This window comes from Notothenia rossii, assembly GCF_949606895.1.
Source record: "Notothenia rossii genome assembly, chromosome: 5".
In the NCBI taxonomy this organism is placed as follows: domain Eukaryota; kingdom Metazoa; phylum Chordata; class Actinopteri; order Perciformes; family Nototheniidae; genus Notothenia; species Notothenia rossii.
The window spans coordinates 73,901,273-73,917,879 of NC_136903.1; the positions used below are offsets into that span (position 1 = coordinate 73,901,273).

General features: G+C 35.8%; 1 protein-coding gene and 3 long non-coding RNA genes across 4 annotated transcripts; all 4 read left to right on the plus strand.

Annotated features, from left to right (window-relative positions):
- Window positions 1-3,508: 3,508 nt before the first annotated feature.
- Window positions 3,509-12,458, plus strand: LOC307038884 (uncharacterized protein; the record flags this gene model as incomplete). The annotated part of the gene is made up of 12 exons (XM_079680558.1): window positions 3,509-3,542; window positions 4,409-4,690; window positions 5,030-5,323; window positions 5,674-5,985; window positions 6,474-6,524; window positions 11,033-11,092; window positions 11,203-11,268; window positions 11,390-11,458; window positions 11,834-11,920; window positions 12,042-12,079; window positions 12,163-12,223; window positions 12,425-12,458. 12 exons carry the CDS (start codon window positions 3,509-3,511, stop codon window positions 12,427-12,429), a joined length of 1,359 nt encoding a protein of 452 aa, XP_079536684.1. The 3' UTR covers window positions 12,430-12,458.
- Window positions 7,131-8,547, plus strand: LOC307041852. Its single transcript, XR_013808907.1, has 3 exons — window positions 7,131-7,472; window positions 7,594-7,775; window positions 7,978-8,547. It is a non-coding gene; the product is annotated as an uncharacterized lncRNA (long non-coding RNA).
- LOC307041890 lies at window positions 8,637-10,576 on the plus strand. Its single transcript, XR_013808930.1, has 3 exons — window positions 8,637-8,852; window positions 9,149-9,175; window positions 10,413-10,576. It is a non-coding gene; the product is annotated as an uncharacterized lncRNA (long non-coding RNA).
- A 2,748-nt stretch (window positions 12,459-15,206) lies between the features above and the next one.
- On the plus strand, window positions 15,207-16,425 carry LOC307039150. Its single transcript, XR_013808157.1, has 3 exons — window positions 15,207-15,287; window positions 15,776-15,826; window positions 16,372-16,425. It is a non-coding gene; the product is annotated as an uncharacterized lncRNA (long non-coding RNA).
- Window positions 16,426-16,607: the final 182 nt, after the last annotated feature.

The window sequence follows — 16,607 nt, forward strand, 5'->3', positions numbered from 1 at the left end:
CTCTTATGGCCTCCTACTCCTAATTCTTAATAAGGTCGTGCTCGACTTGTACATACAAAAACCATAAAAGAGGTTCTTTCTGTTTTCTCAGGAAGCCACCACTCTGCTGATCTAAATATAAAACATGTGAGCGATATCAAGTATACCGTTAGTGTTTCTGTGGCTTGTCTTATATTCAAGTCTGAAGCTGGCTGTGGTTTTAAGCAGGCTTATCAAAACGAGACTGTCTCAATCCGACAGGTACTGCTGGAGGATATCTGAATACTCTTAGTATTCATCTTCATCATGGTTGGATATGTGCTGCTGGTCATCCTCATGTGTAAGTTTAACCTCTAATATATTTTTATACTAATACAGGTACATTTTTACTTTACGCATCAAATTAATTTGAAAGGTTGGCAATCTGTTTTATTGTATAATTGTAGATTTATTTAGTTAGTTTAGAGTTATTGATTGACTTTTTTGTGTTTTAAGTTTAAGTGTTGCAAACACATTTCTTTCATGGGATTAACAAGATCAGATAACTTACATTTTTTCATGGCCAGCCTTACTATTATCGCCTTATGAGAAATGTGTTTAATATGCTATGGATTTCAGTCATTTTGCACATATTTTGGGTGCACAGTTTCCTTTTTTGTATTATCATCATCTATATGCAAATAAAAATAAGTATCCAAAACAACATTTGTTTACAAAAGTTACAAACAGATATGTTCGTCAATTCTGTTTTTTGGGAAAGCACTCAGCTGGTGCTCATGATTGTAACAGTTTTGATATCATATTTAAATAATTAAACTTTGTTTCATGGTAATGGATCTATTTTATTCTCTTTACTTAAATACAGCTTTACTATTTATTTGTATGTTTTATGTTGCATCTATTTATTGAGCTGAAAGCATCCAATTGCAAACATTAATGTCATTGCCCTGACAGGCAGGTCTTACTTTGAACAACTACTTTAATTATAATTAATACGCAGGGTTTCGAGGACTTTTGAAACCTCTGGGCTGCTGGAAGCACTGACACTGACCCTGATGACCAGACAAAATCCCTCACAGCAATTTATATATTTTTAAAGCTCACTTCATAGACTTTAAAAGTATTACACTTTGGTGCTCCCCAGTGGTAGTATCAGAAAATACACTGTGGCAGGGGAGAATTTCTCCACAGCTCCAACCACATGGTAAAAGAAAGGCTGATGGAACTGGTGTAGGCCAGGCATACTTTTTTTTTTGGGATTGTCTTATTTTTCTAAAAACAAAACGTTTTCCTGGAGAGTTATTTGAAGGATTTTATTATTATGTAGAATTCCACACTTAGTGGACTTAAATAAGATGACTCACTATACCAAATAATAATACATTTTTCTGCCTTTCAACACAGTTTTGTAAAAGTAAATATCTTTTTAGACATGCATGCATTCATCCATCTTTCTGCAGATATTTTTCAAAGCAAATCAAGAGTGGCTGACGGGGGAGGCAGAGCCATCGTAAGTACAATGGAGATGACCACAGAGACTGCAGGTAGGCTGCACTTTATGTCTACTGAGCATCTAAAGTCTTGTGATAAACAAAGAAATAAAAACATACATTTTCCCTGGCTTTTTAGATCTCACTGGTTAATCTAATGACCTAAAAGCAATAATCATGGTTATAGGTCAAACAAATGTTGGCAACGTCTTGCATTCAAACTGTGAAAAAGATACACACACACACACGCACACACGCACGCACGCACGCACGCACGCACGCACGCACGCACGCACGCACGCACGCACGCACGCACGCACGCACGCACACACACACACACGCACACACACACACACACACACACACACACACACACACACTCATTTCAGCACGCCAACACAGAAGTGGTAAAAGCACTAAACTGCCGCTCCTTTACCAGGTGTGACCACTTTCACTGCATTGTTTTCCCAAGATAAATTATTACGGACAATAATTTGCTTTTCTTTCTGCATTTTCCAGAAAAATGTGTTCACTTAAGGTAAGACATATTTGAACCCAAATATTCCCTGGCAAATTCCGAGTGATATAATAACCTCGTCATTATCACACAGATTATTTTCATAGTTTCAGACAGTCATTTCAGCAGTTGCCCGACCAATTGTAGCCCTCTTCTGGCAAACAGCTGCAGATTAGAGATTACCGAGTTATTTGGATGTAAGAAAGGAAAAGATGTTGGACAATTTGAAGAACTATATATATTCTTGAATATAACACTCTTTCTTCAAATGAACTATGTATTCTGCTTTCCTTTGTAATGAATAAATAACATTTGGTTTCCCTATTCTTTGCATTTTAGCTCCAAAACCAGCATTCCCGGAAAAACTAAATGTATGTAATACAAGCAGATAAACGTGTAATTTATGTTTCCATTCACTTTATATTTTGTGCTATATATAGTTTATTCAATTGCGCTTTTTGTGTTATAGATGCCAGTGGATATATAGGAAAACTCAGCGGTGGAGAGGTAACTCAACACTTCTGTATACATTCAGTCAGTGATCCTGCTGCTAACTCTCACTTTACCTTCCCCCTGTCTTCCTGATGAAGTACTTACCGAGTGGTTATGATGAGACGTACAGCATCGTGACTTATGAACGCAGCAAAATCGGTGAGCTGCTTTGCTTTCTACCAGCTTTAATATTTTCTCTAGCACGTTTTATACACATGATTTCATTTAATTTTCAGTATGAATGAACACAATCGGTGTAGATAGAATATCAACAAATAACTTACATTGTTTCATTACATTATTTGATATTTTGGCAATTAGGCGGGACAGACATTTTGAAATACAAGAAAAGACTTCAATGAGCCAATGTGTGTGTCATCATGTTTTTTTTCTTTCCCACTAGAATAACAAACGCTTAACACAAACACAGCGCCTCAAGAGGAACCAGCTGCCGAATTGCAATTTAAAAAAAAGTCCCTCCCTGCTGATTGAGTGTAACATGTTATTTCATGTATTAGCTTCTTATGGGTCCAGGTGACAGGTGGACGGTCAGTTGTGTGTTTTAGTTTAATTCTCCCGAAGCTGAAGGATTAGAGGTGTCCATGGGGAATGTGGGGGCTTCACTTTAATAACAGCTACAAGAACAAAAAAGCCTTTGCAGCACAATTCTGGGAATATGAAGTGAAATGCAGATTTCAGTGTTAAAAAATTACTTCATGTTTGATTCAAGAAGACCATGAACAAGCTAAATGTGAGCAGATGAAAAGACTCTTTCATTTTCTTCTGAAACTGTTAGCTGACACTTTGGTAGACTTGAAATAAATATATAACATGTTCTACGTTTTTAATAAATCATGTGAAACAACTAGATGCACAGTGTGGGCGTTTCTGTGGCCTGTTTGTTTCATGTTTAATGGTAGCTGTGGTTTTCCTGACAGCAAGTTCTGTGAACTGACACTGAAGTACATCAAAGCTCACATACTCAGAGACACAAGCTTCTTCTGTCTGAGAAGTCGTATTGAGCTTCATCATGGCTGGACGTCTGCTGTTCGTCATCCTCATCTGTAAGTTATACCTTCAGGAGAGTTCCTCATTATTAATGTAGACTTTTACACATTAGTTCCACTTGATGTAGCGTGGTTTACCTTCTGTTCTTTTTATGGTTGTTCATTTCTGCCAGTGTTTTGAATTCTGGTTTTATCTGTAAACTCATCGTGAAACTTTGGTGCAGACCTTACAAATTAGATCTTCAAAAAAGTTGTCTATCTTGATCTTTATTTTCATATTTTCTTAAAGCTATTAATACGTTATTATTATTATTATTATTATTATTATTATTATTATTATTATTATTATTATTATTATTATTATTATTCTTAATATTATGTTGATTTAACTTGTTAAAACATTGTATTTTCCGGCAGATTCCTTTCACAAGATTCAAACACAAGGTCAGTCTCTGATATATCCTCTTAATGTCCACTTGGGCTGTTTTCACTGTAATATATGACAAGATAAGATAGGATGAACATTTATTTATCCCTATTAATTAACTATAATATTCTGAAAAACTTTGTTGTTGTACAGTATATTTTTTCCCTGTCACAATAACATTGTTTTTTCCATGATACGAATACAATAATTAGTATCACATTCAAATTGGGTGTCCTGCAGTGGGTATGAGACGATATCCATTGAATTGAATTCCTTTATTGTCATTGAAAAGGTACAACAACATTGAATTGTATTAAACATAAAAATTAACATATTTATCAGCACAAACAGCAGTGGCTCTTAACATTGGGGGTCAAGTCTTACAAGAAAAGTTATAGGTTATCAATGATTACTCTGCCAGTATAGAGAAAATCAGAAATGATTTAAATAAATAAATTCAGCTATTTATATCTAACATATAAACTTATATTTCCAGCTCTTCTTCCCCCGACACTGACAGTGAATCCTCCGGTGATCACAGAGACAGACTCAGTCACTCTGCACTGTCAGACTCCACCCTCTGTTTCTGTGTCTCAGTGTTATTTTCGCACCGTAAGAGGAAAACCTGCCAAAGTCTTCCCTTGTCGTCAGAATCTGACAGGAAATGAGCTGCTTCAGATGGCAGAGAGGAGTTCACCTGCTGAGGTTAACATGACGTGTTTTTACCTTCACGTGTATCCATCTCCAGAGAGTGATGTCTCCTCCGTCATCATTCGAAGTGAGTTATCACTGTAGCTTTGGATATACAGCTCTGGAAGAAATTAAGAGACCACTGCAGCATTATCAGTATCTCTGGTTTTACTATTTATATGTATGTGTGTTGAGTGAAATTACATTTTATTTTATTCTTTAAAACTACTAGCTTTGGATATATATTGTCATGTCTTCATTCATACAAGAACAAACACCAAAGTGTCTCTGCACATGGGGGTTTGTTCTCCAAAAGACAAAGAGATGGAAGTTTAGGAAAAAGCAACATTGCCGTTCTTAATGTATCATTAGAACTAATTAAGATTAATGCAATTTCAGGTTATTTAATCTTTGTATACTTTTCCAGATCTTCTTCCCCCGACACTGACAGTGAATCCTCCGGTGATCACAGAGACAGACTCAGTCACTCTGCACTGTCAGACTCCACCCTCTGTTTCTGTGTCTCTGTGTTATTTCTACACTTTAAGTGGAGGAACTAGACTCTTCCCTTGTCTGAAAACTCTGACAGGAACTGAGCTGCTGCTGATGTCACAGCAGAGTTCACCTGCTGAGGTTCAAGTGAAATGTTTTTACACTATAACGTTTGAAGGGTCAAATCCTCCATCTCCACACAGTGACCCGTCCTCCATCACCGTACGCAGTGAGTGACTGCTTTACTCATTATTTCATATTTGATCATATAATGTCAGTCCAAGATGTAGTTTCACATTTCATATTTAAAAGGAAGTGAAGAAATATTCAACTATTGTACAACTTTCACTCCATTAAAATGCCACCTTTGGGATGAAATGTTACATTTAGGATATTTACAGTGTGCCTGTAATCAGTAATGATTTTCATTACAGTGTAACTGACACTTTCCTAACATTTTTAGACACTAGAAAATTATCATCACAAAGCTTTAATGTGAATTGTACAACATAATGACAGTGTGTGACAGTATGACATGAGGGTATTGTATTTAATAACCTTTCATTAACCTTTCTTTAGGTCAAAAACCACAGATGACTCTTCAACATGAACCTGGTGAACACGTTCTCTTTGCCTGCACTCTGCCTGGATCTGCTGATCATGATGTGAGATGTAACCTGTACTTTGGAGAAAATAATCATCCAGTCCAAACAGCAAGCAGCTGGAAGAAAAGAGATTCTAAGAATTGGCTGATCTGCCAGTTTACTTTCACAATCGAGGACTTTCTAAGAAGTTTACATCTTCTTAAAAGACATGATGTCAGCTGTGATTATAGTTTGGGAAGTGAAGCCAACTCTTTGTCTCCTCGCAGCGATGGATACAGCTTGACTGGTGAGTCAGAGAAGACACAAAAGATTCTAACGTATTTCTTCATTTATGAGTGTACTTTTGTAAACAGTGTTTAAATATCTGTGATGTAAATTCTTGTAAGGAGCTGGTCAAGGAGTTGTCCTCCTGAGTCTTTAATAATCTTTTGTAGAAGAGGCTCACAGCATACAGAAATACTCTAATACTTTTCAATAAAAGTCAATGTAACTTAACAATGTTAACCTACTGGTGGAACATTCTTTTAGTGGGATCATTAAGTCATTTGGATTTATCATCTGGGCACTATGATTGTCTACAAAGTGTAATTGCAAAATATTTCAGTGTGGACCAAATTGGTAAATCACCCGACATCTCGCAGAGCACATGCTTTGTTCTCTGGTTTATATTTTTGGAACAGCTCTGTGTTTAAGTCATTGCACAAATAAGAGTAATAATGTTTTTTTATTGCACACACGAAAATGACAGGCCCAAATCCGTTTCCTTTCCTGCAGATATTGTGGAAAAGGAGCGCTCCAAAATATCAGCTTTTACTACCCCCCCAGGTAAGAGTTAATATCTATCTGAATAACAATCCAGAACCTACTTACAAAAGACATACAAAAAAAATTGTTTGTGTGTTAATGCTCCACATTTATTTAGATGCCTTATTAAGATGTTAACAAACTAAACACATGTTTCTTCTTTTGCTCAAATAATTGCACAAATATAAGTTTTCTGCACATGAAGTGGACAGATCCAAATCCATCTTCTTTTGATTTAGATATCGTGGAAAAGGACAAATGCTCGACAAAGACTATGTTGACATCTACTATGACCACAGGCAGGACATGCTTTACATTTGAATAGAAATCCAGAAATGATCAAATAAATTCATTTTATTTGAATATCACACTTTAAAAACAGCGTTATCTCAAGGTGCTTCACAAGTTGGTGAGAAAAAGTTATCTAAGAAACATATTTAATAAATCTTTTCTATAAAATACATAAAAAACTAGGGAGCTGAGATTAAAAAAAGACCCTATCTTTAGGTGAGCAAAAGCATCTATTTCTTATTTAGAAATAAAATAAAATCATATTTCTGTTATAACATATTATGCAGCAAATTAGTTAATGCTGTCCTTTTTGTGAATAGTATGTAATTATATTAATGTTAAAAAGGGTTACCTCCTAATGATCCACAGTGGGCTCATATTACATGTTCCGTCTGGGTTTGAGCAGTGAGTATTGCTCTGCAGCGTCGCAGCAAAACTATAGTACTCACATAGTTAATTTATATCAGTTTCAAAGCAATACCCTGTCCTTCATGTTTTATATTCTGTGTGCCCTTTACTGGTACATAGGAACTCACAGTCTTATTGCTTTTGTGTACGAAGTGAAACTGACTTGTTTCTGACCTCACACAGAAACATGGAAGTTGGTCATAGTTGCGTCTTCTTTTGGAGGTGTTATCGTACTGGGACTGGCATTTCTATTTACCAAAAGAACAACTGGTGAGAACTTGATTTTTGTGCCCACTAAAGTATTTGTCCTCCCTACTCTTTGTGGAAGTAAAGAATCCAGGCGGAGGATCAGGGTGATTAGGTGTTGTTAATTGTGTGTTTTGTGTTATAGATGCCAGTGGATATATGGGAAAACTCAGCAGTGGAGAGGTAACTCAACACTTCTGTATACATTCAGTCAGTGATCCTGCTGCTAACTCTCACTTTACCTTCCCCCTGTCTTCCTGATAAAGTACTTACCGAGTGGTTATGATGAGACGTACAGCATCGTGACTTATGAACGCAGCAAAATCGGTGAGCTGCTTTTCTTTCTAGCTTTAATATTAACATTTATTTTTCAGTATGAATGAACACAATGGGTGTAAAATAACATGGATTATTTAGGTCGTTTCATTACATTTTTGTGATATTTTGTCAATTAGGCAGGACATTGTATAATACAAGAAAAGACTTCAATGTGCCAATGTGTGTGTCATGTCTTTTTCTTTGCTACTAGAATGACAAATGCTAACCACAGCGCCTCAAGAGGAACCAGAGCAACAGACCACAGAGAGAACGTGTGAAGCATTTGAAAAGCATTTTGAAGTTAAAGAATTCTGTTTCTCAGAAAGATTTGAGATGGGTGAAACATCATTTGGATTTGTGCAGTTAACTGTTGTTATACTAATGAATATACATATTAATGTACAGAACACTGATTATACAAACATGAAATAGAAACTGGAAGCACATCCATGTTAGCCTTCTCCTAATCAATAAGTTAAATATTTTAGCTTTAATATCTATAAAGTATTAGAACATTGATAAATTGTCTTTAGGGGTTCAGGTTACAGGGGGACAATAACTTAATCAGTTGTTTGCTTTAGTTTTATTTCAACTGAGAGAGAATGTGTAGAGTAAGAAAGTCCATGGGAAACGTGGGGGCCTTGACTTTACTTCAACACCAACTAGAGCAAAAAACTCTTGCATGTTCAGGACGAAAATAAAAAATAACTTTAGGTTCGATTCAAGCAGACCATGAACAAGATAAATGTTTCTGTAAAGTTTTGAGCAGCTTGTGAACACATGATGAGCAGACTCTTTCATTTTCTTCTGAAACTGTCAGCTGACACTTTGGTAAACTTGATATAAATACATAACATATTCTACGTTTTTAATAAATCATGTGAAACAACTAGATGCACAGTGTGGGTGTTTCTGTGGACTGTTTGTTTCATGTTTAATGCTAACTGTGGTTTTCCTGAGAGCAAGTTCTGAACTGACACTGAAGTACATCAAAGTTCACATACTCAGAGACACAAGCTTCTTCTATCTGAGAAGTCGTATTGAGCTTCATCATGGCTGGACGTCTGCTGTTCGTCATCCTCATCTGTAAGTTATACTTTCAGGAGAGTTCCTCATTATTAATGTAGACTTTTACACATTAGTTCCACACTTGATGTAGCGTGGTTTACCTTCTGTTCTTATTATGGTTGTTTATTTAATGCCTCTGTTTTTAATTCTTGGTGTATCTGTAAACTCATCGTGAAACTGTGGTTCAGATCTTAAAAATGAGATCCTCAAAAAAAATTCTATCTTGATCTTTATCTTCACATTTTCTTAAAGGTATTAATACGTTATTATTATTATGTGGATTCAACTTGTTAAAATATTGTATTTTCCGGTAGATTCCTTTCACAAGATTCAAACACAAGGTCAGTCTCTGATTTATCATCTTAATGTCCACTTGTGTTGTTTTCACTGTGTGGGAAGTTTATTGAAATCTGTTCATATTTGTACAAATGGTGTGGTTGTACAGTTTATCTTCCCAGTTTCTTTACATTAAATAAAAATTCCTCATTAGGATAATCACCAAATTAATTGTATTATTCAGTATTTCATTTAATATATGTTTACTAAATATTGATCCCTTGGACAATGACACACTATTTACCAATACATTCTTTTTTATTTATTTGCCATAATACAAATTTAAAAAAAGTGTATATTAGTTAAATTAGGTCAGGTCTTAAGAGACTATTTGATTGATTATTCTGCCTGCATACATTCAAATGTACTCATACTGTACATTTCATTTTTTTAAATGTAAATCTGACATATAAACATATGGTAAATGGTAAATGGACTGTACTTATATAGCGCTTTATCCAGTCTTTAAGACCCCTCAAAGCGCTTTACATACTACATGTCATTCACCCATTCACACCCATTCATACAGAGCAGTGTACCTTACTCTATAGGACCTAACATTCATACACATTCACACACCGTTGGCCATGCCATCGGGAGCAACTCAGGGTTAAGTATCTTGCCCAAGGATACATCGACATGTTGACTGCATGGGCTGGGATCGAACCCACAACCTTCTGGTTGAAAGACGACCACACTTCCTCACAGCCACAGTCGCTGCATATATTTCCAGCTCTTCTTCCACCGACACTGAAAGTGAATTCACCGGAGATCAGAGAGACAGACTCAGTCACTCTGCACTGTCAGACTCCACCCTCTGTTTCTGTGTCTCACTGTTATTTTCGCACCGTGAAAAAAGAATCTGTCAGAGTCTTCCCTTGTCTGAAGACTCTGACAGGAACTGAACTGCTGCAGATGTCACAGCAGAGATCACCTGCTGAGGTTCAAGTGAAATGTTATTACACTGTAAAATATGAAGGGTCAAATCATCCGTCTCCACACAGTGACACGTCCTCCATCACCCTACACAGTGAGCGACTGCTTAACTCATTTAGGATGTTAGCAGTGTGCCAGTAATGAGTAATAACTGTCATTACAGTGTAACTAACACTTTACTCACATTTTGACAAAGGAGAACATCATTTTCAAAAAGCTTCAATGTTAAATGTAAAACTTAATGACAGGGTGTGACAGTATTACATGAGGGTATTGTATTTAATAATATTCAATATGTTTCTTTAGGTCAAAAACCACAGATGAGTGTTCAACATGATCCCGGTGAATACGTTCTCTTTTCCTGCACTCTGCCTGGATCTGCTGATCATGATGCGAGATGTAACCTGTACTTTGGAGAAAATAATCATCCAGTCGAAACAACAACCAGCTTGAAGAAAAGAGATTCTAAGAACCGGCTGTTCTGAAAGTTTACTTTAACAATCGAGGACTTTCTAAGAAGTTTACATCTTCTTAAAAGACATGATGCCAGCTGTGATTATAGTTTGGGAAGTGAAGCCAACTCTTTGTCTCCTCGTAGCGATGGATACAGCTTGACTGGTGAGTCAGAGAAGACACAAAAGATCCTAACGTATTTCTTCATTTATGAGTGTACTTTTGTAAACAGTGTTTAAATATCTGTGATTTAAATTCTTGTAAGGAGCTGGTCAAGGAGTTGTCCTCCTGAGTCTTTAATAATGTTTTGCAAAAGAGGCTCACAGCATACAGAAATACTCTAATACTTTTCAATAAAAGTCACTGTAGCTGAGTTTAAAAAAGGGTTAAGGGCATAAAAGTAAAAAAAAAAAAAAAAACCTTCTTTGACTTAATATGTTTGTTGTTGTTTATAGTTGTTGTTTTTTCTCCAGGTATGACTGTGAGCAGGCTTCATTCCTCCATTCGCGAAACTCCTTCTGAACGAACATCAGGTAACACAATTAGACATCTATTAAATGTGACTTTAACAAATCATTTTTATATCATTTTATATGTGAGTATTTTTTACATTATTTAAAAATAATGTTTCTTCATTCACTAGGTGTTACTGTTGGATCAAGATACACGGGTAGTTTTATCTCCAGAACACCAGTGAAACCAACACAAGGTAACACAAATCCTCTATTCTCTAATTATTCAAACTGGCTTCTTTGTAAGTCCATCAAAAAAGCCAACATGCGTTTTCTCTAAATGTTTTAAGGTCTCTGACTTTTTATTTATTACAATAGGTCAGACGACTCATAAGTTTAGCACTCAAGCTATTTCCCCACCTGTGACCCCAGTGACCCCATCTTTAGGTGAGCAAAAGCATCTATTTCTTATTTAGAAATAAAATAAAATCCTATTTCTGTTATAACATATTATGCAGCAAATTAGTTAATGCTGTCCTTTTTGTGAATAGTATGTAATTATATTAATGTTAAAAAGGGTTACCTCCTAATGATCCACAGTGGGCTCATATTGCATGTTCCGTCTGGGTTTGAGCAGTGAGTATTGCTCTGCAGTGTCGCAGCAAAAGTATAGTACTCACATAGTTAATTTATATCAGTTTCAAAGCAATACCCTGTCCTTCATGTTTTATATTCTGTGTGCCCTTTACTGGTACATAGGAACTCACAGTCTTCTTGTTTTTGTGTACAAAGTGAAACTGACTTGTTTCTGACCTCACACAGAAACATGGAAGTTGGTCATAGTTGCGTCTTCTTTTGGAGGTGTTATCGTACTGGGACTGGCATTTCTATTTACCAAAAGAACAACTGGTGAGAACTTGATTGTTGTGCCCACTAAAGCATTTGTCCTCCCTGCTCTTTGTGGAAGTAAAGAATCCAGGCGGAGGATCAGGGTGATTAGGTATTTTTAATTGTGCGTTTTGTGTTATAGATGCCAGTGGATATATGGGAAAACTCAGCAGTGGAGAGGTAACTCAACACTTCTGTATGCATTCAGTCAGTGATCCTGCTGCTAACTCTCACTTTACCTTCCCCCTGTCTTCCTGATGAAGTACTTACTGAGTGGTTATGATGAGACGTACAGCATCGTGACTTATGAACGCAGCAACATCGGTAAGCTGCTTTTCTTTCTAGCTTTAATATTAACATTTATTTTTCAGTATGAATGAACACAATGGGTGTAAATAACATGGATTATTTAGGTCGTTTCATTACATTTTTGTGATATTTTGTCAATTAGGCAGGACATTGTATAATACAAGAAAAGACTTCAATGTCCCAATGTGTGTGTCATGTCTTTTTCTTTGCTACTAGAATGACAAATGCTAACCACAGCGCCTCAAGAGGATTTTTTTTTTTTTTTTTTTATTTAACCTTTATTTAACCAGATAAAAAGCATTGAGATAAAATCTCATTTACAATGCTGACCTGGCCAAGAAGGCAGCAACGTTACACATAACATATAACACAAACATATAAAATACAGAGAACATAACTAAGAAAACAAAAGACGAAAAAAGCAGTTACTACATTGTGCACATTAGGACAGTAAGAAAGGCACTACTTATTACTGCAAGAGCAGCTGGTGGTAAGGACTTCTGACAACTTCAATTTAAAACAGGCTATAGAAACAAGTGCCGTCAGTTTGAGGCGTGATTGAAGGTCATTCCAAGACCAAGGACCATAATAAAAGAGACTCCTTTTTCCAGCCTCAGTCCGCACAGCAGGAACCTGGAACCGTATCAAGGCACTGGATCTGAGGTTGTAAAAGTAGGAACCAGAGCATCAGACCACAGAGAGAACGTGTGCAGCATTTGAAAAGCATTTTGAAGTTAAAGAATTCTGTCTCTCAGAAAGATTTGGGATGGGTAAAACATAATTTGGATTTGTGCAGTTAACTGTTGTTATACTAATGAATATACATATTAATGTACAGAACACTGATTATACAAACATGAAATAGAAACTGGAAGCACATCCATGTTAGCCTTCTCCTAATCAATAAGTTAAATATTTTAGCTTTAATATCTATAAAGTATTAGAACATTGATAAATTGTTTTTAGGGGTTCAGGTTACAGGGAGACAATAAGTTAATCAGTTGTTTGCTTTAGTTTTATTTCAATTGAGAGAGAATGTGTAGAGTAAGAAAGTCCATGGGAAACGTGGGGGCTTTGACTTTACTTCAACACCAACTAGAGCAAAAAACTGTTGTATGTTCAGGACAAAAATAAAAAATAACTTCATGTTCGATTCAAGCAGACCATGAACAAGATAAATGTTTCTGTAAAGTTGTGAGCAGCTTGTGAACACATGATGAAAAGACTCTTTCATTTTCTTCTGAAACTGTTAGCTGACACTTTGGTAAACTTGATATAAATATATAACATGTTCTACGTTTTTAATAAATCATGTGAAACAACTAGATGCACAGTGTGGGCGTTTCTGTGGCCTGTTTGTTTCATGTCTGATGCTAGCTGTGGTTTTCCTGAGAGCAAGTTCTGAACTGACACTGAAGTACATCAAAGCTCACATACTCAGAGACACAAGCTTCTTCTGTCTGAGAAGTCTTATTGAGCTTCATCATGGCTGGACGTCTGCTGTTCGTCATCCTCATCTGTAAGTTATACCTTCAGGAGAGTTCCTCATTATTAATGTAGACTTTGTCACATTAGTTCCACTTGATGTAGCGTGGTTTACCTTCTGTTCTTTATATGGTTGTTTATTTAATGCCACTGTTTTTAATTCTTGGTGTATCTGTAAACTCATCGTGAAACTTTGGTGCAGATCTTAAAAATGAGATCCTCAAACAAAAGTACTTCTTGATCTTTATCTTCACATTTTTTTAAAGGTATTAATACGTTATTATTATTATGTGATTCAACTTGTTAAAATATTGTATTTTCCGGTAGATTCCTTTCACAAGATTCAAACACAAGGTCAGTCTCTGATTTATCATCTGAATGTCCACTTGTGTTGTTTTCACTGTGTGGGAAGTTTATTAAAGTCTGTTCATATTTTTACAAATGGTGTGGTTGTACAGTTTATCTTCCCAGTTTCTTTACATTAAATAAAAAATCCTCATTAGGATAATCACCAAATTAATTGTATTATTCAGTATTTCATTTAATATATGTTTACTAAATATTGATCCCTTGGACAATGACACACTATTTACCAATACATTCTTTTTTATTTATTTGCCATAATACAAATAATTTTTTTTTGTATATTAGTTAAATTGGCTCAGGTCTTAAGAGACTATTTGACTGATTATTCTGCCTGCATACATTCAAATGTACTCATACTGTACATTTCATTTTTTAAAATGAATATCTGACATATAAACGTATATTTCCAGCTCTTCTTCCACCGACACTGAAAGTGAATTCACCGGAGATCACAGAGACAGACTCAGTCACTCTGCACTGTCAGACTCCACCCTCTGTTTCTGTGTCTCAGTGTTATTTCTACACTTTAAGTGGAGGAACTAGAGTCTTCCCTTGTCTGAAGACTCTGACAGGAACTGAGCTGCTGCTGATGTCACAGCAGAGTTCACCTGCTGAGGTTCAAGTGAAATGTTATTACACTGTAAAATATGAAGGGTCAAATTCTCCATCTCCACACAGTGACACGTCCTTCATCACCATACACAGTGAGTGACTGCTTAACTCATTTAGGATGTTAGCAGTGTGCCAGTAATGAGTAATAACTGTCATTACAGTGTAACTAACACTTTACTCACATTATGACAAAGGAGAACATCATTTTCAAAAATCTTTAATGTTAAATGTAAAACTTAATGACAGGGTGTGACAGTATTACATGAGGGTATTGTATTTAATAATATTCAATATGTTTCTTTAGGTCAAAAACCACAGATGAGTGTTCAACATGAACCCGGTGAACACGTTCTCTTTTCCTGCACTCTGCCTGGATCTGCTGATCATGATGCGAGATGTAACCTGTACTTTGGAGAAAATAATCATCCAGTCCAAACAACAACCAGCTTGAAGAAAAGGGATTCTAAGAATTGGCTGATCTGTTGGTTTACTTTCACAATCGAGGACTTTCTAAGAAGTTTACATCTTCTTAAAAGACATGATGTCAGCTGTGATTATAGTTTGGGAAGTGAAGCCAACTCTTTGTCTCCTCGTAGCGATGGATACAGCTTGACTGGTGAGTCAGAGAAGACCCAAAAGATCCTAACGTATTTCTTCATTTATGAGTGTACTTTTGTAAACAGTGCTTAAATATCTGTGATGTAAATTCTTGTAAGGAGCTGGTCAAGGAGTTTTCCTCCTGAGTCTTTAATAATGTTTTGCAAAAGAGGCTCACAGCATACAGAAATACTCTAATACTTTTCAAGAAATGTCAATGTAACTTAACAATGTTAACCTAATGGTGGAACATTCTTTTAGTGGGATCATTAAGTCATTTGGATTTATCATCTGGGCACTATGATTGTCTACAAAGTGTAATTGCAAAATATTTCAGTGTGGACCAAATTGGTAAATCACCCGACATCTCGCAGAGCACATGCTTTGTTCTCTGGTTTATATTTTTGGAACAGCTCTGTGTTTAAGTCATTGCACAAATAAGAGTAATGATGTTTTTTTATTGCACACACGAAAATGACAGGCCCAAATCCGTTTCCTTTCCTGCAGATATTGTGGAAAAGGAGCGCTCCAAAATATCAGCTTTTACTACCCCCCCAGGTAAGAGTTAATATCTATCTGAATAACAATCCAGAACCTAATTACAAAAGACATACAAAAAAAATGTGTTTGTGTGTTAATGCTCCACATTGATTTAGTTGCCTTATTTGGATGTTAACAAACTAAACACATGTTTCTTCTTTTGCTCAAATAATTGCACAAATATAAGTTTTCTGCACGTGAAGCGGAGGGATCCAAATCCATCGTCTTTTGATTTAGATATCGTGGAAAAGGACAAATGCTCGACAAAGACTATGTTGACATCTACTATGACCACAGGCAGGACATGCTTTACATTTGAATAGAAATCCAGAAATGATCAAATAAATTCATTTTATTTGAATATCACACTTTAAAAACAGCGTTATCTCAAGGTGCTTCACAAGTCGGTGAGAAAAAGTTATCTAAGAAACATATTTAATAAATCTTTTTTATAAAATACATAAAAAACTAGGGAGCTGAGTTTAAAAAAAGGTTAAGGGCATAAAACGTTACTTACTACTTACTATATTTGTTGTTGTTTATAGTTGTTGTTTTTTCTCCAGGTATGACTATGAGCAGGCTTCATTCCACTCGTGAAACTCCTCCTGAACAAACATAACACAATTAGAGATATATTAAATGTGAATTTAACAAATCACAAATCATTTTTATATCATTTTATATGTGAGTATTTTTTACATTATTTAAAAAGAAATGTTCTTCATTCACTAGGTGTTACTGTTGGGTCAAGAAACACTCCTAGTTTTATCTCCAGAACACCAGTGAAACCAACACAAGG